The sequence below is a fragment of the Lactuca sativa genome, chromosome 3, assembly GCF_002870075.4.
Source record: "Lactuca sativa cultivar Salinas chromosome 3, Lsat_Salinas_v11, whole genome shotgun sequence".
NCBI classification, from domain to species: Eukaryota; Viridiplantae; Streptophyta; class Magnoliopsida; order Asterales; family Asteraceae; genus Lactuca; species Lactuca sativa.
The window spans coordinates 97,792,692-97,815,696 of record NC_056625.2 but is presented as its reverse complement, the minus strand read 5'-3'; the positions used below and the strand labels follow the sequence as shown (position 1 = coordinate 97,815,696).

General features: G+C 29.6%; 1 protein-coding gene across 1 annotated transcript; it reads right to left on the bottom strand.

Annotated features, from left to right (window-relative positions):
- Positions 1-20,967: 20,967 nt before the first annotated feature.
- Positions 20,968-22,719, bottom strand: LOC111895813 (protein FAR1-RELATED SEQUENCE 5). The gene is made up of 5 exons (XM_023891874.1): positions 22,590-22,719; positions 22,354-22,473; positions 21,394-22,213; positions 21,129-21,324; positions 20,968-20,979 (listed from the first exon to the last, which is right to left on the bottom strand). The coding sequence occupies exons 1-5, from the start codon at positions 22,717-22,719 to the stop codon at positions 20,968-20,970; spliced, it is 1,278 nt and encodes a 425-aa protein (XP_023747642.1).
- Between the last annotated feature and the right edge of the window lie 286 nt (positions 22,720-23,005).

The window sequence follows — 23,005 nt, the reverse complement described above, 5'->3', positions numbered from 1 at the left end:
ATCAAGACACGGAGGGGCAGGAATGGAATTTTGCATTCTTTTTTGTTCAGCACACAAAAACACCCAATATTCTTCCTAAAAACCCTAGATACGAACACTCATTTGATCCAAATCTCGATCATCGTTATGCTTCATGAAATTCATCTTCCGATTCTTATACGAAAACCCTCAATAATCAACTAGAACATTAAAAACCTTTTGATTTTGAATTTGAATTTGATATCGAATCAAATGGCTCATTCTACAGATTCTGATTCTGAGTTTGTATCAATAGTTGTTCCAAGTAAGTATAATACTATAAACCTCTTGTTCTTATTCAATAAACCTATCTGTTCTTATTAGAGAAAGTTTTTTCTCTTTAAATCGTTGTGTATCTTCAACAAATGTCTAATAATCTATTTCACTAGTGATTTATATGTCGAAGTCAGGATGTAATGGAATATAACATTATAAAACATACAATATAAACCTAAATCTCAATGTGTGATTTATATAGAGTCTATGTATCTACATGTTAACTCTACATGTTATTCAAAAGTGTTCGAATTATTCCTCATTTCATTTGATCTAAATATTCTTAATCAAAATCAACAAATATGTTATGTTATTTTAACTAATTGTTCATAGTTTAATTAGATTTAGATCCATAAATTGTCTAACACTATAGATTTTGGTAACATAAATCTCTTCTTATGATTGTAGTATAGTGTTTAGCCAAAAAAATCTTTGTATTCTAGTGAATTTTTTGTTGATTGATATTAGAAATTTGGTGTTATTTATTTATAGAACTGTGACCAGATTATATATCATTAACTAATATGATTTCTAATGAAATTTGTTGTTATTGATACAGCTAAAAAGTGCAAACAAATGCAGCTGTAAGACATGGAAAGAAATTAATAAAGAGAAAGGTATAAATTGTAATTACTTTTAGATTAAATATTATAATTGCTTTTAGTAACTTCTAAATGCTTTTAATAAATATTATAATTGTTTTTATTTGATAATTTTATTCATACAGATTTAGGGGATCAATATAGGACTAAAACAGATATGAACACCCTTTCTTTCAAATAATTCACAAAAAAAGCGAATGTTCAGATTTATTTTTTTAAGTTAATTATTATAAATATTCTAATTTTGTTTATCATATATTCTAATTGATTTTAATTGTTAAATTTCATGATAAAGATTTGCAAATTGTAAATCATAAGAAAAAGAAAGCAGACGAAGGAAAATCAAAGAAAAAAATTAAAAAAAAAACATTGTTACTTCTAAAAGCGACTCTGATTCATCTTCACAGCATAGAAAAAGAACTAAAAAAAGGCATCAACAATCATTCTTTAAAATACTTAACAAAAAGTTTTTTGGATTTTTTTTTTCAGTTGATTATTATGAACATTCAAACTGATTACAATAAATATTCTAATTTATTTCAATTTTTAAATTTCTTCATATAACTAAAAATACAAAAAAGAAGAAAAAACTTGAAAAGAGAAAAAGACACTATGTTTCAGATTCTTCATCTTCACAGTCAGAGACATCCACAACAGAGAGTGATGAATATGGTAAAATGTTATAAGAATGAAAATCTACTAAAGTATTATAATAAAATAATGGCATATGTTGTCTTTTATAATATATATGTTAGACATCCAATAAAAGTATATTATATTCTTCTAATAGAATAATTATTGATGCAGATAATGTAAAGAAAAAGAAAAAAAGAAAAGTCAAAAGACCTTTCAAGCGCCACAACAAATTAATCCATAATGATGTGAAACAAAAAAAGAAAAAACATGTTTTTGATTCTTCAACAGAATCAGAGACAGAATCAGATACACAGTCAACGGGTAAAATAATCTAAACTTTTTTTTTTTCTGAAATATGATTTTATACTTTATAATTCCAATATTATGGAACAATAGAAATATTAAAATGTTTCTAACAATAATTTTCATAGTCTATGTTTGACATGAATTGCTTATAGATCATAACTGAAATTCTAGGTATTTTGATGTGAAAGTATTTTTCTAGTGTTAATTGATGTGAAAGTATGTTTCTATGATATGAAATACTTATGGTTCATATTACACATTCGAGATATTATTATATCATAAATCATATAATACTTGATTTTTGTTGTTTTACTTAGCTGATATAGGATTTTGCAACATTTAAGTTTATTTTTTTTTTTATAAATAATATAATTTGAATAAATATCTGCATTTTACTTAGATGATATAGGATTTTTGAATTAAATTTCATAGAATATTCTGATATAATAAGTGTATATGTATAATATTTTGTTGGAATATTACTTTGTAATTAGATGATAAATAAATTTTGGATTTTTGTGGTGTTACTAGCATTTATGACTAATGTAATGAATTAGATGATGAATCTAATGAAGAAATCTATGTAAAAAAAAACCGCTGATAGAAAATATGTTAAATGAGTGACCAAGATTAAAGAAGCAAAAAGGAAGACGAATAGTGTGGACAATCGTGCAACAATAAAGAAGCAAAAAACCGTGAAAGAGCAAAAGACTGTGAAATATATATTGAAGGAGTTGCCTTCAATAAACACTAGATCGACACCTGGATTGTGACAGATGTTGTAAGTTCTTTGACATCAGAACAAAATGATTGGGTGAAACGGATGGGATTTAAAGCATTTTTGAAGATCAACATTAAGAGTATTCCTTAAAACTTTTCCATTTTGTGCTTGAGCATTGTGATGAAGGCACAAACAGTATTCTGATCAAAGGAAAAAAGAATAATGATCACAAAGGAAAAAAATTCATAAAGTGTTTTGGTTTACCCAAAACTGGAAAAACCTTATTTGAATTGGACATGGTTAGCGAAGATCATCAAGTGTTTGATGGATGGATGAAGGAACTTGAAGGTGGAAAGGCACATGCAATAAACTACAAGATATTCAAAAATCCGAAGAAGTGGATATGAATTTCAAGTTGGGTTTCATAGATTTATTTGTTAATACGTTTGTAGAATCCATTCCTATGGGGACAAACAACTTAGTTCCAATTAGAGCACTTGTTGAAGTAGATGATATTTCTAAAATCAATTGGTGTGCGTATTTGTTGTACTATGTGAAAAAATCAAAAGGGAGATGGCATCCAGACAACCCCAAGTGTTATTACAGAGGCCCTATGTTGTTGCTATTGATATGTTTTTTCATGTACTTATTTTTTTTCTTAAAAATGGATATCTAATATGATATTGAAATAATACAGCTAATTTGCTGTGATGAAATTGAATGCAAGCTCCAAAAAATAGAACGTAAAACACCATTAGTTATGATGTGGACAACATATAAGTTGAAGGAAAGACAATCTTTTGAGATTGAAGCTGGTGGATTTGGGGTTGGAAATCTAATTGAACAAGGTTCAAATTTAGAATGTGAGAAGAATGAGAATCAGGACACACATATTGAGGTATATTCTAAGTAGAATATATTATTAAATTATGTTTTAGAATATATTTTAATTATGTCCTAACTTAATATAAGAAAAATATTCTAATGTCTTTTCTTCCTAGGAGTATGAAGATAAGTATGAAACAATTTTCAACAATGTCTCAACTGAAAAGGATAATATGGAAGATATTAATTTTCATTGTCTATCGAAATTCCTTAAAGACAATAGAACCAAGGAGATGATAAGGAAGTTTAGAGACATATTTTCAACTACACTTTTTTCTAGTCGAGAGAAATCAGAAACTATTAAGGAGAGAACTTAAGTCAAAGCAGATAGAGATGAAGAGCTTAATAAAACAAACATTTCTGATTTTGATGATGGTAAAGATGAAGGAATGAATACAAAGTTGGTTGCATTTTTAATTGTTAAACCATTACAACAGAAGTTTCCAGAGAATGAAGAAAGACAAGAAGAAGATCAAGATATGAATGTTGACGACCCAATAAATTTGGGTTTAGAGAATAATATTGGCGAGGAAACTATTAGACATTTGCACAACCCAAAAAGACAAATAGAATTTGAAGGCATAAATGTTGATGAAAAAATAAATTTGGCTTTAGAGGTGAATAATATATACGAAACTATTGGAAAGAAGAATTTAGAAGAGAATGTTGAGTGCAAAAACCTTGTTGAGGGTGGTGAAATGATTGGTGGGGAGAAAATTAGGGAGCAGAATATTATAGAGAAGGTGGTTGGAGACAACATAGGTGAGAGCTCAATTGTTACACCAAAACATGATCCAAAAGGTATGAATATTGTAAACAAGATGGTTGGAGAAGTCAAAATATGTATTTGCCACACAAAACCCGCATGTTATTATCTGATATATATATATATATATATATATATATATATATATATATACACACACACACACACACACACACACAAAGATAAGCTTAAACAAATAAACCTTATCTATACAACATTTGAATAATACGTTCCTATCTAATCTTCGTCTCTTTACATTCCCCCTCAATCGCAACTGTTTCAAGGTTTAGATTGTATTTTAATTTTTCCAACATGTTTCTAGTGGTTGGCTTAGTAAACCCATCAGCTACTTGATCTCCAGAAGAAATGAACCTAACATCCAGTGTTCCCATAGCTACCTTCTCTCGGACAAAATGAAAATCAACCTCTATGTGCTTGGTCCGTGCATGAAATACTGGATTGATTGTCAAATATGTTGCACCTAAATTATCACACCATAACACTGGTGCTCTTGGCTGATGAACTCCCAATTCTTTAAGTAATGATTGTATCCAAATCGCTTCAGCTATTCCGTTTGCCACAGCTTTTTACTCGGCCTCTGTGATAGACCGAGATACAGTTGGCTGTTTACGAGAGCTCCACGATATCAAGTTTGGACCTAAAAATATAGCATACCCTCCGGTAGACCTGCGATTATCTAAACATCCTGCCCAGTCTGCATCCGTGAACACACTTAATAACATGGAGTTTGATTGTCTAATTCTTAACCCGGTAAATACAGTCCCTTTAACATATCTCAGAATTCTTTTGACAGCTTCCCAGTGTAGATCAGTTTGTTTGGAAAGGTATTGGCATACCTTGTTTACTGCAAATGAAATGTCAGGTAGAGTTAGCGTGAGATACTATAAATCCCCAACCATGCTTCTATATTTGACTGCATCTTCTTCAATAAGTGGTCTTCCATAGTTAATAGCAAGTTTTTCCGTGACAGACATAGGGGTTGAAACTGTTTTACCATTCTCCATGTGGGCACGATATAGTAAATCAATAGCAGACTTGTGTTGAAGTAATGTGATGTCCCCTAAATTGTGAACCACTTCAATCCCTAGAAAATAATTCAAACGACCGAGATCTTTAAGTGGAAAAGAGGAAGACAACACGCAGACAAGCTTATCTACCACCTGTTTCGATGAACCGACAATGATTATATCGTCGACATAGACCAACATGTAAATAAAAACTCCACCATGATTGAAGAGAAATAGGGAAGTATTGGCCTTAGAGGATTGAAAACCAAGATGATGTAGTTTTTCACTGAGACGGGAGAACCAGGCACGAAGCGATTGTTTACGACCGTAGATAGCCTTTTGAAGCTTACACACATAGTGAGGTCGATTGGAATCTTTAAAACCAGGGGGTTGACTCATGTATACATCTTCATGTAGAAGACCGTGAAGAAACGCATTGTTGATGTCGACTTGTCACAGATGCCACTTACGAGAAACAGCTAAAGAAAGAATTAGTCTTACCGTTGCTGGTTTTACAACGGGACTAAACGTTTCTTGATAGTCAATACCATACCACTAAGTAAATCCACAAGCAACCAAACGTTCTTTTTGATTGTCAATGGAACCGTCATGATTTTGTTTAACTTTGAAAATCCATTTACATCCAACTATATTTACACCAGAGGGTCTTGGAACAAGAACCCATGTTTTGTTTACATGCATAGCATCATATTCTATTTTCATTGCTTCGTACCAAGCTGGACCAAACAGAGCTCGTTTATGAGAAGTGGGAGTAGTGAAAAACGCTCTCCTGTTAGGATTATACAGGATAGTGTCATCATTATATTGTTTAGGAAACACTTTACCCAGTTGACCACGGGGAATAGCACCTGAATGATTAGCTGTTGGGAGCGAAACAATAACGGGAGCTGTTGGTGATGAGTGCGCAGGAGAAACCGGTTCAGGAGAGACCGGTTCAGGTGATGTTGTTGGTGTTTCTGGTGGTGTCGAGGTATCTTGTGTCATATTTGGCTGAGTCGGAACAACGTTTTCATTGGTTTGAAAGCGTTGGATCGACGGTAATGGAGTTGTAGCTACATTGTAGTTATTAGTGGGCAGCATAGATAAATCATGGTTAGTCATATGATCATTTAAGACAGCTGGTTCAGATTAAGGAAACGACACAACATGTGAGTTTAGAAGATAAGCAGATTTATTAGATGAATCAACAAATGGAAAAAATGATTCATCAAAAACAACATCACGAGAAATGTAGATGCGACATGTGCTTCTATCCAAACACTTGTAGCCTTTGTGCATTGAGATGTAACCTAGAAACACGCAAAGTTGTGATCTAAATTCAAGTTTTCACATGTTATATTTACGTAAACTTGGCCAGCATGCACACCCAAAGTTCCAAAGAAAGGAGTAGTCGGGAGTGATTTTGAGCAATCGGGTAATGGGTGCAAGATTGTTTGTGACACGATTAGGTAAGCGATTTATCAAATAACAGGCAGTCTAGAATGCTTCATCCCAAAAACGCAAGGGAAGAGAAGAGTGGGCTAGGAGAGCCAAACTTGTTTCGACAATATGTCGATGTTTTCTCTCGGCTATACCATTTTGTTGAGACGTATGCGGGCAAGACACACAATGCGATATACCTATTCTTTGAAAATATTGATGGAGTTTGTGATATTCACCTCCCCAAATCGGATTGTATAGCACGAATTTTAGCATTCAAAAGTCTTTCAACATGGTTTTGAAAATTATAGAAAATTTGCTCAACATCAGATTTTCTTTTAATGAGATATATCCAGGTATAACAACTGTAATCATCGACAAAACTCACATAATCCTTAAAACCACCACTAGACACTTGAGCAGGTCCCCAAAAATCTGTGTGAACCAACTCAAGTGGAAAAGAAGTAACACGAATAGAATTACCGTATGGGAGCTGATGACTCTTCCCTTTTTCACAAGCATCACAAACAGAGAAATTACTATCAAAAGAACACCCTAAATTATTAGACCTCAAAATAGACTTGACTACTGTTGAAGACGGATGACCAAGCCGCCGGTGCCACTGAGAAGATGAAACACAAACACTAGATGAAGCACGATGAAGTGTTGAAGATTTCTTGAATGGCACCGGATAGAGACCAGCCTTGCTTTTACCGACTAGAAGGATTTTCTTCGTGAGTTTGTCCTTAACAAAGAAAGCATTGGTGTGAAATTCAATAAAAACATTGTTATCATAAGCAAGCTTGTATGCAGAAAGAAGATGTTTGTTTATATTTGGGACACATAAGACATTTTTGAGAATAAGAGGTTTTCCTAAACCGAATATTTTAGAATGACCAATATGAGAAATGTTCAAACCTGTGCCATTTGAAACCTGTACTTGATCCTTGCCATTGTAATGCTCTTGGACAGAAAGCCGATCTAGATCACTGGTGAGATGATCCGTAACCCCAATGTCAATGTACCAATTTGGATCTCCATTGTAAGGACTTGTAGTGACACTATTACCCCCACGATAATCATCAGCTTGATAAGCATGATTAAACCTGTTTCGACAGTTGAGTGCACTGTGACCAAGTATGAAACAGACTTGACATCTTTGGCCACCATTACTCCTGCCTCGGCCACATCCTCGACCTCTGTTTGATCCTGCTCCATGGTAGTTGGACCGCTGATTATTGTTGGGATTATTTGAGGTTCATTGCAGTTGATTTAAACCTTAGTGAGTCACGCTATTTGCTGAAGAGGTGAACTCAGTCATGCTGTTAGTGGCAGTGGCCTACGCTTCATGAGCTATTAGATATGAGTAAAACTCAGGTAGAGTTACCTTATGCTGATCACTGAGGACTGTGATGACAGTGAAAAGATCATCGTGACCTGGTCCTAGGCCGGCTATTATGTAGCCAATAACCTCCTCATCAGTCATGGGATGGCCAATGTTCACCATCGTGTCAGCAAGTGTTGTCATTTTTTGATAATATTCAACTGAACTCAAATCTCCTTTCCTGGTTGTTGATAGTTGAGTGCGTATTTGTATAGAGTTACCTCTATGTTATGCTGAGAACATGGTGTGGAGAGCAGTCCACAATTGACTTGAAGTATCTGTGCATCGGGTAAGTTGAGCCAGCACTTCTTCTGTCATAGAAGACAGAAGACCACAAATAATCACTTGGTCTTGCACCATCCACGAGTTATACTTGGGATTGACTATTTCCCGTGCTTCAGCGCTAACCCCTGTGGTTACTTTGGCAGGGGGAGATTCAATTGAACCATCGATATAGCCGAATAGCTGAACAACCTTAAGAATGGGCACCACATGTGATTTCCAAAGTAGAAATTTCGATCGGTTAAGCTTACATGTGATAGGTGTGGCGATCTTAGAGGAATTGATGTTTGAAGCAGAAGTAGACATGGCGAGACTGGAAAGGGAAACCAGCGGCCGATGATGAAAGAAAGAGAGATAGAAACGAGAGCCCTAGGATAAGCTCTGATACCAAGTCAAAATATGTATTTGCCACACAAAAACCGTAGGTTATTATCTGATATATATATATATATATATATATATATATATATATATATATATATATATATATAAGTATGAAATATACAAAGATAAGCTTAAACAAATAAACCTTATCTATACAACATTTGAATAATACGTTCCTATCTAATCTTCTTCTCTTTACAGGAGACAACAACATAGGTGAGAGCACAATTGTTACACCAAAACACAACCCAAAAGATATATCTATTGATTTTTCCCCTTGGTCTGATTCATTCATAGAAAAATTAGATGAGGATTTGTTTAGAATATTCTCAAACAGAAATCCATATTCAAAAACAATTCCAAATCCAGTTGTCAAATCTCCTGTTCCAAAAAAACTAACATTTGAAAATTCAGAATTTCCTTCCTTTGATCTTCAAATAACCCAACTAATGAACGACGCAGAAACTAGTAATAATTCTGAGGGTATTGATGAAGATGGAGAGTTAGAAGGGAATGAAGAAAATATTTTAGATGAGAAAGGGAAAAAGGGTCAGAATGTGAATGAAAGAGGGAAAAGGAAGGCGACTAATCCAGATATTTTTAGATCACCTTTTGTGAGTAGGGTAATTAACTTAAGTGAAAAAGTCAGTACTGGGCAAGAGATAATGGCGCAAATCATGTTTAGATGCTCTGGAGACAAAGATCTAATGTAAGTAAATTCACAATGTTTAGTAAATTTTTTTTACTAGATATGCATATTCTTGAAGGAATACTTTTATAAATTTGAGTATTGTGTAATATTCTTATTGGAATATTGTAACACTATTCAGAAGAAAATATTATTCTAAATAATTTACATTAGTTTTAGTTAAATAGTATAATATTTTTGTTTGAAGGGAAATGCTGTTTGAAACCGAGTCTGGAGACATAATGGATAGGGTGCATTTTGAGGGTATGAGTCCAAATCATAAGATACATCCTTTCGTTATTGATTGTTGGGCTGCTATTTTTAATTTTTAAGAAGAAAACTTGAGAAACAAAAAATCATCACCACGTGTCTTCTTCAACACTCAAATTATTGTACTTAATTTTTAAATTTATTTTCTATATTCTAATTATAATTTATAACAATGTATTCTAATATTTGTCTTGTTCTATATGTACAGAAAGAAAAATTATTGGATTCCTCAATGCCTTTTGTCGAAAGATTCCGACTTTTTGACGCGACTGTAAATAATTACTTATATGACATCAAAAGAAAAGTGGATTTCAATTCTATTAATCTGGTATGTATTTTTGATTACAATATAACATATTCATATTAAAATTTATAAAATTCATTTGCATTTATGTTTGAACTATAGGTGTTTTTTCCGATACACAACCGTGGTCATTTTAATTGTCTTCTTTTCAACCTTACAAATCCAGAACATATAATAATTGACAACATAAGATACACCAAAAAAGTAGAAAATATCTATGGATAGATTCCTAAACTTGTGGTAAATGTTTCTTGCATAAATCTAAAATTTTTATTCTAATCATAATTGTTTGCTTTTAAAAAATCACTTTGTATAAGTAAATAAATTCTTATTAAAATATACAATATAGAATTTATATTCTTATAAGATTTATTTACTTAATATAGTTATAATTTTAGAAAAATAATGGTATTTTATTAATAAATTGCAGCAAATGTATTTTTCAAAGTTTTTGGACAACAATCGGCGGGATAAGGTTTCTTTGTTTAAATATGTGAAGCCAAAGAAAATGAAAATGGCATGGCAAACAAAAGCTAAGACAAATGATGATGGTATGTTTTTAATGATGCACATGGAAAAATACATGGGTGAGAAAGAAGAAAAGTGGGATGTGGAACTAGGAGAAGAAAGTGTTAGGACATTTAAGAAGATTGCAAAGTTGCGTACATTTTATGTTGATAAGCTAGCAAACCATCAACTTAACAAGCAGAGAAAATTGAATGTTGCAGAAGCATTGGAATTTTCAAAACTTGATAAGAAAACCAGGTGTATGTTGGTGAAAGAAGGGAGTGAAGCAAGAGACAAGCTGGAAATGAAGGAAGTTTGAAGATTTCTTATATTGGCTTATTACATACAGACAATTTATTTTATGTTGTGTTTTTTTATGCTTAAACCATTGATATTTTGGTAAATAATATGCTTAAACCAGTTAGTTAGTATCTTGATAAAATATTTACTACTTAATAGTAAATGATATATAGCGTTTAAAATTTTTGTTTGATCATGCCTAATTATTTGATTAAATAATTGTTTGGTAAAATGATAAATGATTAAAATCCATATATGTTTATTATTCTTATACAATAATGTTGAAAAATAAAAACACATATTGTTAATATTGTATTAAACTTATTCTAATTTGTTTTATGTTAATTATTGTGATTATTTTGGTTTCATTAAAATACTTAATAATAAATTGTTTTATTATCTAGCTATAATATAACATGTAATTTTTTTTAGAATATTTTAATAAAAAGAAAAAATGGAATTAGATTTAGTATCCTGTTACAATAATAAAAAATAGGATAATAAAGTTTTTGTATATTTTAGGACATCTTACTTTAGAAAATAAACTACATTGTCTCTATTAGTAGAAGTAAAATTTTAGAATAAATGAAAATATTTGTAATTAAGTAATTTTATTTTATAATTAAAATAATATTTGAACCTAAGTGTAAGTTTTTAAATTAAAAGGGACTAAAAATACTAGGACTTATTTGCCACGGACGAAAAAGGGACAAATGTAATAACTTTGAGATTACGACTTATTCACGAGGGAAGAACATTAAAAACTCTCTTTCTTCATCTTTATTCTCAAAACCCTCTTCCAAACTTCTTATCATCTTCGTTTTTAACTCATCAAGCACTCCATAAAAACCCTAACTTCTTCTGATTTTGAACTCGTCATCTTCGATTTCTCTTTGGATTGATTTCATTTTTCAATGTTCTGCTCTTTAATCCTTCGATAAAACCCTAAACTTACTTACTTTGATTCTTATCAAATATTTCTATTAAAGAAAATGGATACATCAACACGTGCTTCGGAATCTACACCATCAGATCATCTAAATGACATTATTACCAAAACTTCTCAAGAAATTCCATGTATTTTCAATAGTTCTGTTAATTATCATTATATATCCTTGTTCTCATTTGAAAACAAGGAAGTTTCATCGAGAATTGATCTTCTATTGTTGCTCCATTCTCCATATCTACATAGTGTTAGTGATTAGGGTTAGACAAATACCCATTATTAGGATCATAAAGTGAAATAGGTGAAACAAAATGAAATAAGATGAGATACACCATACCTTCAAGAAGCAAGCGAAAATGTAGAAAATAACATAAAATTAATCTGCAAAATCGGTAGTAATCAAACCAGCAGGAGTAAGGACCTTGTGCAAATGCATGGATTGGTTTTATTTATTATCAATTTATCATATAACAAGTTAGTTAAACCCTAATGGGTATTTGCCTAACCCTAATCACTAACAGTTTGGACTTAATTATGCGATTAGATACTTAAGTCATGATAATTAAAGTTCGGAAGAAAGTTTCCATATAATCAATTCGATCGATTTTGCCCTTATGCAAAGTATTAAAGATTTTACCTCTGTTTCAAAAATGGCTGGTTTGAGATTTTTAGAATCGTTTGACTGGTACGTTGTTGAAAGATGAAATTAGGTGACAATTCCTTGGTATAAGTATTAGGATGAGATTTTTTATTTTTCTAAACAGAACAAATAACATATGAAGGAAAAATGATGATCAATTAAAGAATGAAGAAAATACCTTTAGACTGCTACACTTTTAAGCTCATTCTTTGACTTTATAGTTTATAATTCTAATATTATGCAGCTGTTTGTACTAACATTAATTATTTTCATGCAGCTAATACTATAACAAGAATGACGAAATCAAAAATAAAAATGATGACAGTGGGTAGAAGTAATGAAGTTGAAACTTCAACAGGAAAATGGTTGGTTTAAAAAAGAAAATCATTGAAGTCTATCGATGAATCAACAGCTACAATTTCAAAAGAAAAAGAAAAAAAGGTACATCATCAGTACGTTTTCTAAAAGAATAAATGATATATTATGTATTCTATGTATTCTAATAAAATATTAATCTCATTTGTTTCTGTTATTCTATGTATTATAATAAAAAAGTTATATATTTTATTAATGTTTTTCTATATTCTATTAATCTTATTTTAATAGAATATTTTTAAATATTAATCTAATTTGTTTCCTTGTTCTAATAGAATATTTTAAAATTTTATTCTAGATATCTGGATATGATAAATCATTTATTAATTCCTAATTTGATTCTAAAAATGACAATAAACAGCAAGAAGGTCGAATATGGGTAAAACTCATGAAAAAACTTCAATAGCTGAACGACTAATTAAAAGAAGAAAATCATTGAAGCTTGTTGATGAATCAACCAATACAACAGCAAAAGCTAAAGAAAAAAAAGGTATATCATCAATTATTGTATTTGTACTATAATATCTTGTGTATTAATGTTATTCTAATAGCAAGAATGCCATATATATGTAAAATTGATATTTGTTATTATTGATTATGCATTTACAATTAGACTTAGCAGAAACATTTTACATAGTTCTTTTTAATTAGAAATTTTGTGTTGACTAATACTAAAACTTCATACTTTGTTAGAATTTGATTTTTTCTAATCATTTTAGTTGGTTTCTAAAAGTTTTTTGCCAATAAAATAATTATAGTTTGGTGTTTGACTTTGACTTTCGCCATTAATTATAGAATGTTGCTGGATTTTCTGAAGTTGTCAAAGTTGGTGTTTGACTTTGACTTATGCCATTAATTATATGGATGTTTGGTGTTTGACTTTGACTTCTGCTATTAATTATATTGATCTCTCAACATTCATTGGCTTCTGAAACATAATAGACATATTCATATAGATGTTATTCTAATAGAATATTCTGAAGTGTTAATTTTGTATTCTATTTTTATGATATTATATTTTTTCTAATATTATTTATTCTGAAAAATCCATTGAACAATAGGGCAACAAAAGGTGCATTCTGAAGATGAAAAAAAAGAAAGATAGACAATATGAATGATAACATCAAGAAAAAGACACAAAAAACAACAAAATATTTATTAAAAGATCTGCCTTCATTAAATACTAGAATAAATCCTGGAGCTATGATTAAAGTTATAAGAATTTTAGGTATGTCTAAAAAAAATGTGTAAAGAAGATGGGTTCTGGATCCCTTTTGGAGTTGGACATTAAGAGAATTCCGTTGAAGCTTGCACATTTTGTTTTTTAACATTATGATCATCAAAAGAACAGTATTGTGCTTGATAACAAAAAATTAAGATCACAAAAGAAAAGATTCATAAAGTCTTTGGTCTACCAAATGGAGGAAGAAGCTTGTTTGATTTTCATTTTGTTGACAGTGAGAATGAAACGTATGTTACATGGCAAAGCCAGTTTACAAAAGAAACAATGAATACCACTGGATTCAAAGAAGCCATTCTGAAATCCAAAAGAGACGATGATATCTTCAAGCTAAATTTTCTTTCTTTGTTTGTGAATACGTTTGCTGAATCACATTCTTATGGGACGTGCAACATAGATCATGTTATAAGAGTAGTTGGAGTTAAAAAAAATATCATGCATTGATTGGTGTGCGTACTTAAATTACTGTATGAAGAATACAAGATCCCTATGGCATCAAGATAAAAAGAAATGCTATTATAATGGGCCAATATTGTTATTGATGGTATGCTTTTTGTTTAATTATTTTAATTATTTTTTATTTATAAATATCTAGTACAATTTACAAACTACTATCATGCAGCTACTTTACTGTGACGGTCTTGAATGTCAACGTTTAATCTTAAAGTCAAAAATTCCAACGATAATAATGTGGTCAACAGAGGATTTGAATAATAGGCAGTCTTTTGAAATTGAAGATGGTGGGTTTGGATGTGGAAAAGTTGTTATCACACAAATGACGAGAGATAGCGAAGGACCGTCCAATGTGAAAGACAATCTTTATGACACCGTTGACGTAACTTTAACTATAATATAAAATATAATTTCTTTTTATATTAGGTTTATGATGTTATAAAAAATTCTGGATATTCTTATATTACATGCTTATGGTTCATAGTAAATATTCTAGATATTCTGAGATGATAAAATATTACATGCTTATAATTCTAGTATTTTATTATTTTTCAGGAATATAAAGAGAACTTTGATAAGATGTTCAATAAAGTTTCATCCATAAAGGAGGACCTGTATGGAATTGTTTCTGATTGTATATCAAAGTTCCCAGATGTTAATATAACAAATGAATTCAAAGAGAAGTTCATTAAGTTATTTTCCGATCCTATTTTTTCAAGTGTTGGTAATCAAAACAATGAAAACGAAAAAAAGGATCACATGAAAGGTTTGAATCTCAAAATGGTGACACGGGGAGAATGATATAAGATCTTACAAATCACCATCTTTATATACTTATAAAGGAAGCATTTTTCCTTTAACCACATTCATTTGAAACTCCCATGTATTTTTTTCTTTCACCACATTCATTTGAAACTCCCATGACTTTTCAATTTCTTTCAAATAATAATTACAAGTTGTTTAATAAGGTTAAATAAATATCAAACCTAAAGTGTAATCATATATAAACTAAATTTCAATATTAAAATAATATATTTACTTCTACTTATAAAGTTATGTTTGTTAACTTTTAGCATATTATAATTAATTTATTAGTTTTAATATATTGTTGGATGTAAACCATTATCATTTTAAAGATACAATTTTGGATCAATTTGTATAAAATATTTAAATTATTAATTTATGCATAACATTACAGAGTCAACTTATATATAAATTTTAGTTTAACTTAAACAAACCAAAAAATATTTTGTAAATAGTTAAAAGTGATCAATTGTAGTGTCTTTCTAATAATGATTATAAGTTGATTAATAAGGTTAAATAAATATCAAACCTAAAGTGTAATCACAAATAAACTAAATTTTAATTTTAAAATAATATTTTTACTTCTACTTATAAAGTTATGCCTTTAACTTTTAACATATTATACTTAATTTATTAGATTTAAATATTGTGTATTTAACCATTATCAGTTTAAAGATACAACTTTTGAACAGTTTAGACAAAATACTTAAATTGCTAATTTAAATATAACATTATAGTGTTAACTTAAATATAAATTTCAGTTCCACTTAAAAAACCAAAGAATATTTTGTAAATAGTTAAAAGTGATAAAATGTAGTGATAAATGCAAAAACTAAATTGGAATCTCAATTTAACTAAATAATTTCCTAAACATATTATTATAATCGTTAAAATCTTTCAAATAAATAGCTTAAAATATCTTACAATAATAATAGTTAAAAATAAATCTATATAAATGATTATATTGTTACCTTTAAAATCAAAAAACAATGTTTGATGTTTTAAATAATTATAATAACAAAAATTAAAACAATAAGCAAATCAATTTAATAAATTTGATCAACAATAAGAACAACTATAAATAACATTAAACCATATATTATATTTAATTTTGTTCATTTGTAACTCGCGTGTAGAAGTCATTCAAACGATTGACATTATGCAGTTATAATAGATGTATATATTATCATATAATTCAAAATAATCAATATATTATATCAATTTAGTATACGAATTATTATATCAAATTTAACAACTACGTTATTATTATATTAAAAAAAACATATATTTGTAAAGACTTCAACTATATAGGTTTTTCTGCGCAACGCGCAGACATTCGCCTAGTATATGGATAAAGCTGTGAATTTATTTCATAGAATCGATTTGCAAAATGTTCTTTTAATTTAGGTTCTAATAAGATGTGCACAGGATAAAAACAGAATGTAAGTCACTAACTCTTGCTATTTCAATTAAACATGTATTATTTTTTTGAATTGTTGTTTAACTATAATACATGTGGATATTTATTCTAATGTTGATGACATGTTTTTTGTTCATGTTTAAAATTAAGGGAGGTACGTTTTGAATAAAATATGGGAGAGATTATGCATAGACAAGATTTTGAGAGCATGCAGCGTGAACATGTTATACATCATAGTGTGATTGATTCTTGGGTTGCTGTTCTAAATTATGAGGAACAAAAGTCAAAAAGTAAACCATACTGCCTATTCTTCAATACCAAAATTATGCTAAATTCTTTTACAATTAGAACTTTTATATTTTAGTTGTATATTATAACCAAATATTCTAATTTTTCTGTTTTTCTATGTTTACAGAGTTCTGAGTTATTAGATGAAACTAAATCTTTTGACGAGCGTTTTTTAACTTTTGAGACTCGTGTTGATAAGTTTCTATCTAATTTCAAGGCAAATATAGATTTCAATGATCTTAAACTCGTAAGAATATTTTGTTAATTAAAATATTACATTATTAAAGGATATGAATTATGTTAACTTTTTGATCAATTTGTTGAAATTGCAGGTGGTTTTTCCAATACATAATGGTGATCAGATGTATGTTGTTATTTTGAACCAAACATATCCGCAAGTTCATATTATAGACAACATAAAAACAAAATCGTTAGAAGAAACGTATGGAATGACACCTACATCATTAGTAAGTTTAATTTACTTTTATTAAATGTATTAAAGTTACAATATAATAGATTGAATAATGTAATTTTTTTAATATATATTGCAAAAATTTTACTTTATACGATATCTGAAGAAAACTACATTTATCGTCAATAAAATCAATGGTTTGCGATCAACAACAGTGAAGATGATGAAAATTGAATGGAACACAAAGAAGTTGACAACAGAGAATGGCGCACTTTTAATGAGACACATGGAAAAATATTGTGGAGAAAAGCAAGGAAAGTGGTATGTGGAAATGAAAAAAGGCAGTGATGTACAAGATGTGCAATTTGTAAATTTACGTGCCTTATATTCTGTTAAGATTGCCACACATGAAATCAACAACCACAAGGAGAGAGTTAACAAATAGGCAATCGAATTTGGAAAATTTGATCATGCGACTAGAAGAAAGATGTTTGAGGAAGGTATCAATAGAATGGATGAATTGGAAATGGGTAATAAATAGAATATGATAGAAGTTTGGAATTTTATAAACGTGGTTATGGTGATTTAACAACAATTCCTTTTTTAATATCTATCTTATTTTGAACAAATTAGACAAAAAAAATGATGCCTGGTATTATGTAAGAAACTTGATATGGTTTATTAGGTGATTAATGCTTAATGTATAGTTGATATTATGATCACTTCTTAATGGTCATGGTAGAATATTCTATAGTAAACAATTTTGCTTTAGAATATTCTAATAGAATAATGTTTAATGGCATCGTTATTCTATTAGCATAATATTAGATGTTGCATATACACATATAACATTCTTACATGTATAATCTTGTATTATAATAATTTTATAACAAAACATTATACTGCAATCATTCATATATACTTCAATGCAAAAATTAAAGATTGAAATATTAGAAAAACCAATATGTTTTCAAATGTATCACACATCATCACAAACCAAATTTCTCATACATCATCACAAACCAAAACATCTAAAAAATGTCCAAACTAAAGAAATTCAAACTTTTTTCTATATGGTATTATTGAAGTTTATTGAAATACAAAAAATATCGAAATATATTTCTAGACACAACTATGCACTTTGTACCCTGGAGTTATTCAACAATGTCAAACATTTCCTTGAATTATGCCCTTTAACCCACATGTTTTGCATGATCTTGATTGCTTGTTACCTTGAATTGTAGCCTTCTCCAAAGCACTTTTTAAATGTTTTCATGTATCAAAATTTTTATTCTTCGCCATAGGTAGATTTTCAACATCAACAACTTCAGGATTCGTAGTAGTTCCATAAAGTTTATCAATATGAGCTTCTTTTCTAACCGGTGATTCATCTGAACCTTGTTCACCAATATTAGTCATAAAAACTTCAAGCTTTCGCATGAACTCTTCTAACTTCTTGTCATCATTACTTAGGTGCTGTTTGTTTTTTCTGAAGTAAAATGTCAGCAGTCTGCAGACCACATTTGTAGACCTCTGCAGCAGAAGAGGTGGACCAAACGTCTGTAGTTTGAAAAAAGAAGGCTATTTGTTTTTATAACATCTGCAGGCTACTAAAATAAACTAAAATCTAAATAAACTGATTTTTTTAAACTACAAAGTGATTTTTTAATATATTTATGACTTTGTTATAAATAATTAACAAATCTAAATCAACTTTTATGTATTATTATATAAAAAGTGAAAATAAAAATGGTACAAATTAACATATATTTTTGATAAAAACCAACAATTTTGGTCGCAAAGTTATGCCTAAACATTGTAATTAGGAATCAAAGAATTTGATATATAAATGAATGGAAATAAACTTCGATTTTTTCAATTAAATCAATTAAAAACGTGCCATAAATATTTTTTCTAAGAAATTGACGATGCTTTATTAAATAATATTTTATAAAATTTGGCACAAAAAATATAAGATTATATTATTTTCTTTCATATTTATATAAACAATGTCAATGACCATTATTCTAATAAACTTTTATTTATAAATTTGTCAAAAATATCATGTTTGTGTCTTCAATTTTTTTTAAGTATTCTAACTTTTTTTTTTCAAATTGTTTATCACTAATAAAGTTGGAATAAATATAAATTCAAGAAAAACTAAAAAAATAAAAATAAAGTATATGTGTTTTATTAGGCTAGAAGATGTTTGAAGATGTTAGAAGACTCTGGTCCACATCTGCGCCAAGAAGAGGGCACACAGACATTTTTAGGTCTGTTGTCTTCAAAAAAATAAACAGTCTGCAAAGGCTAATGTCTGCGCGCATGCTCTGCGCCGCGCAGATAGAAGAGGCCACAAGGATCTGCGGACAAAAAACAAACACCACCTTAATGAAGACAAACATTGATCAAGCATGGAAAAAGCTTTGTATGCAACCTTCTCAACATTTCCACACAAATCACCATATCTAAAAGTCCTTTTCAAAACTATGGTGGGGGTAATATCTCTTCTCCATCTCTTAAGAATGTATCTTTACAGAATCTCTTGTATGTCATAAATCTTTAGAATACAAAAGATATGTCTACAAAAAATTCCAAACCGCTCAAAAAGCATGCATGAACAATTCACCCTTAGATCTTCTCTGTTGAATTCAACCTGTTTCAAAAGTATTAGGATATTAAGTATATTCTAAAAAGAAAAATTAGAATAATATAAAAAAAATTAAAGGTAATAATTTAGTAATAAAAATTATAATATTAGAATTATCAAATGTCAACATTACCTCGAAATCACCTTCACTTGTGTTAAAATTCCATTCACTATCGATGTCAACTTTTTTTTTTCAACTACTATCTTCTTCTTTGATAGATTTGTCTTTTTATGTTTGACAATGCATATGTCGGAAACAACGCCTGAAGTAACACTCTTCTGTGAACAAGAAACAAGTGAATGAAGAATCTCCCTCTGCACCATGAGAAAAATAGTCCTGGTGTATACCATAGATGCATGTCTCTCCATATCTTCAAAAGGTATTTTGGTGATTGGAATTATAGTAGATGTATCAAAATCAAATTTGATCTGACTATTCCTTTGCCTTTCCATAACATACTCAAAAGCATTTAAGAATTTGTTTAACGTATACCCATGATGCAATACCCTATGGAATGCGGAATTCTCACTTTCTGACCGAGAAGTTGTTCTCATTAGACCCGACATTGGTACATCTTTAAAATAGGTTGGAATCTAACTGCTTCTCAAATCAAACATATCTTTCATCCATTTACCGTCTTGTAACTTATATTTTACCATTAATGCATCCCAACTCATTTCAAAATCTTTCACATCAATTTTGGAGTCTCATACTATACTATCGACGTCCGCCTTAAAATCTGATTCATTCATAGTTTCCCAACTTACCTTCAAAAACAATTCATATATTATTCTATTAGAATATAATACAATATAAAAAGGCATTTCATTTAATATATTATTCTAATTACAAAAAATATTTCATTTAATATTCTGATAAGAATATAATACAATATAAAAAGGCATTTCATTTAATATATTATTCTAATTACAAAAAATATTTCATTTGATATTCTGATAAGAAAATAACAATAATGTCATTTTATATGGAAAATAATGTCATATTTATATTGATAAGAATATAAAAATAATGTTAGTACCTTCAATAGAAGTTTACTTGTGATATGCCACATACAAAATCTATGTTTTGTGTGTGGCAATACTATCTCAATAGCTTTTTTCGTTGTTGGATCTTGATCAGTCACGACCATGATTGGTGCTTTTCCAAAACACTTCAAGAATGACCGAAGTAACCAAATACATGAATTTGTATCATCTCTACACAACAAACCAGCTCCAAATGTCACACACCTTTTGTCATTATCAATGCCAGTAAAAGGTACAAATACCATACAATACCTAAAAAAACACAAAAGAAGACCATTATAATATATAACTAAAAAATGTTTATAATTCTAGAATAAATACCTATTTGTACGATATGTTGCATCAAACGAAACAACATCCCCAAATAACTCAAAGTTTTGTTTTGAAGTGTCATCAGCCCAAAAGAGAGCATTTAACTGCTTCTTGTCACATTTGTATTCGTATGTAAAATTTGTAACATTCTTTTTATGATTCTGAAGCTTTGTAATCAACAAATTTGCATCAGTGCCCCCAATGTGACAATTTATATCCCTTGTAAAATTTTTCCAATCTATCTCTAGTCCACCAACAAATTCACATCCTCCTTTTATAATGCACATTAGCATATATGTTGTGGTTGCCCCCACCTTTGCACTCGAAAGCTTATGTATAAAAGCTTGATCAACAACATACAATTGACATTTAGCTCGTGAAAGATGCATACAATCTTGATTGATCAATTTATGGTTGTGTTGTTGCTCAAAGCGCCACAGGTATACTTCTGAAGAATATGGTATTACTTTGAATGCAAAAAAGGCTTTGCAGTTTGTGCGTTTACAATTACTATTTCTCAATTGCTTGTTATGATCATCACTAATCGTGTCTAAGGTAGAAGTGTTTGGAAATCCCCCTCTATTGCATATAAAATATTTCGAAGTTGTGATTCCATTTTTTTTCCTCTTTGTTGATTTTCTAATATCAAAACCAGATCTTAATGCATACACTTGATACCACTTAATAGCATCTTTAATATTTTTTTTGAAAATTGAACCCATAGAAGGTATCCAACTAGCTTCAACCACTGGAATCCAAAAGAAAGAACCATCAGCTCCAATGAACAGTTTGCAAGAGCCATATTGTGCTGCAACATTGTCACTTTGAACTACAAAAAAGAATATACCACCATGCTAACATATAATCAGAATAATTTGCATTCATATGACTATAATCATAATATGCAGTAACATGAACTTATCAGCAACATTATTCTATAAGAATAACCGATATTAGTAACAGAATTACCTTGGCTTTTCGATTGATTTTCATCATTATGCAGAATCTCTGAATCACCAGAACTGAATTGATGATTTTCTTCATCGTAATGATCATTTCCGATGTCATTCATATCTAAATCATCCATAACTGTTACTAGGTTAAAAATTGAATATGTTATATGCAACTAACAATGAAAGCAATGAAAACTCATACCTTGATCAATTGATCAAATCATGATATAAAGAAAAATTTAACAAAATTACCTTGGGTTTTCGATTGATTTTCCTCGTTATGAAGAATCTCTGAATCATTAGAATCGAACTGATGCTTTTCTTCATTGAGATGATTGTTTTCGATGCCATGCATATCTAAATCATCCATAACTATTATCATTATTGATATATAAATGTATGTACAATATTCTATAAGAATAACATGCAGTCTCATGAACTTATCACTAAGATAATGTTAATGAAAAGCAAATAGATGATGCTAATCAAAAGAAAATAGATGACATATTGCTGAAAAACATAATGATTGAATTAAAGTTAAAAATCAAACAATGAAATAGATGATGCATTGCCAAATAACATATTATAGATTAAATTGTTTTCTAGGTCAAACAAAGTCAACAACAAATGATGTTTGATTGCTGAATTGGATGTCTCAACAACATATG

What these genes read in the sequence shown, in the direction of transcription:
- LOC111895813 (XM_023891874.1), bottom strand. Translation starts at nt 22,719, where the DNA reads ATGATAATAGTTATGGATGATTTAGATATGCATGGCATCGAAAACAAT. An exon ending in AAATCAATCGAAAACCCAAG is followed by an intron (nt 22,474 to 22,589) that starts GTAATTTTGTTA and finishes ACCTAGTAACAG; the next exon opens with TTATGGATGATTTAGATATG. An exon ending in GCAACATATCGTACAAATAG is followed by an intron (nt 21,325 to 21,393) that starts GTATTTATTCTA and finishes GTGTTTTTTTAG; the next exon opens with GTATTGTATGGTATTTGTAC.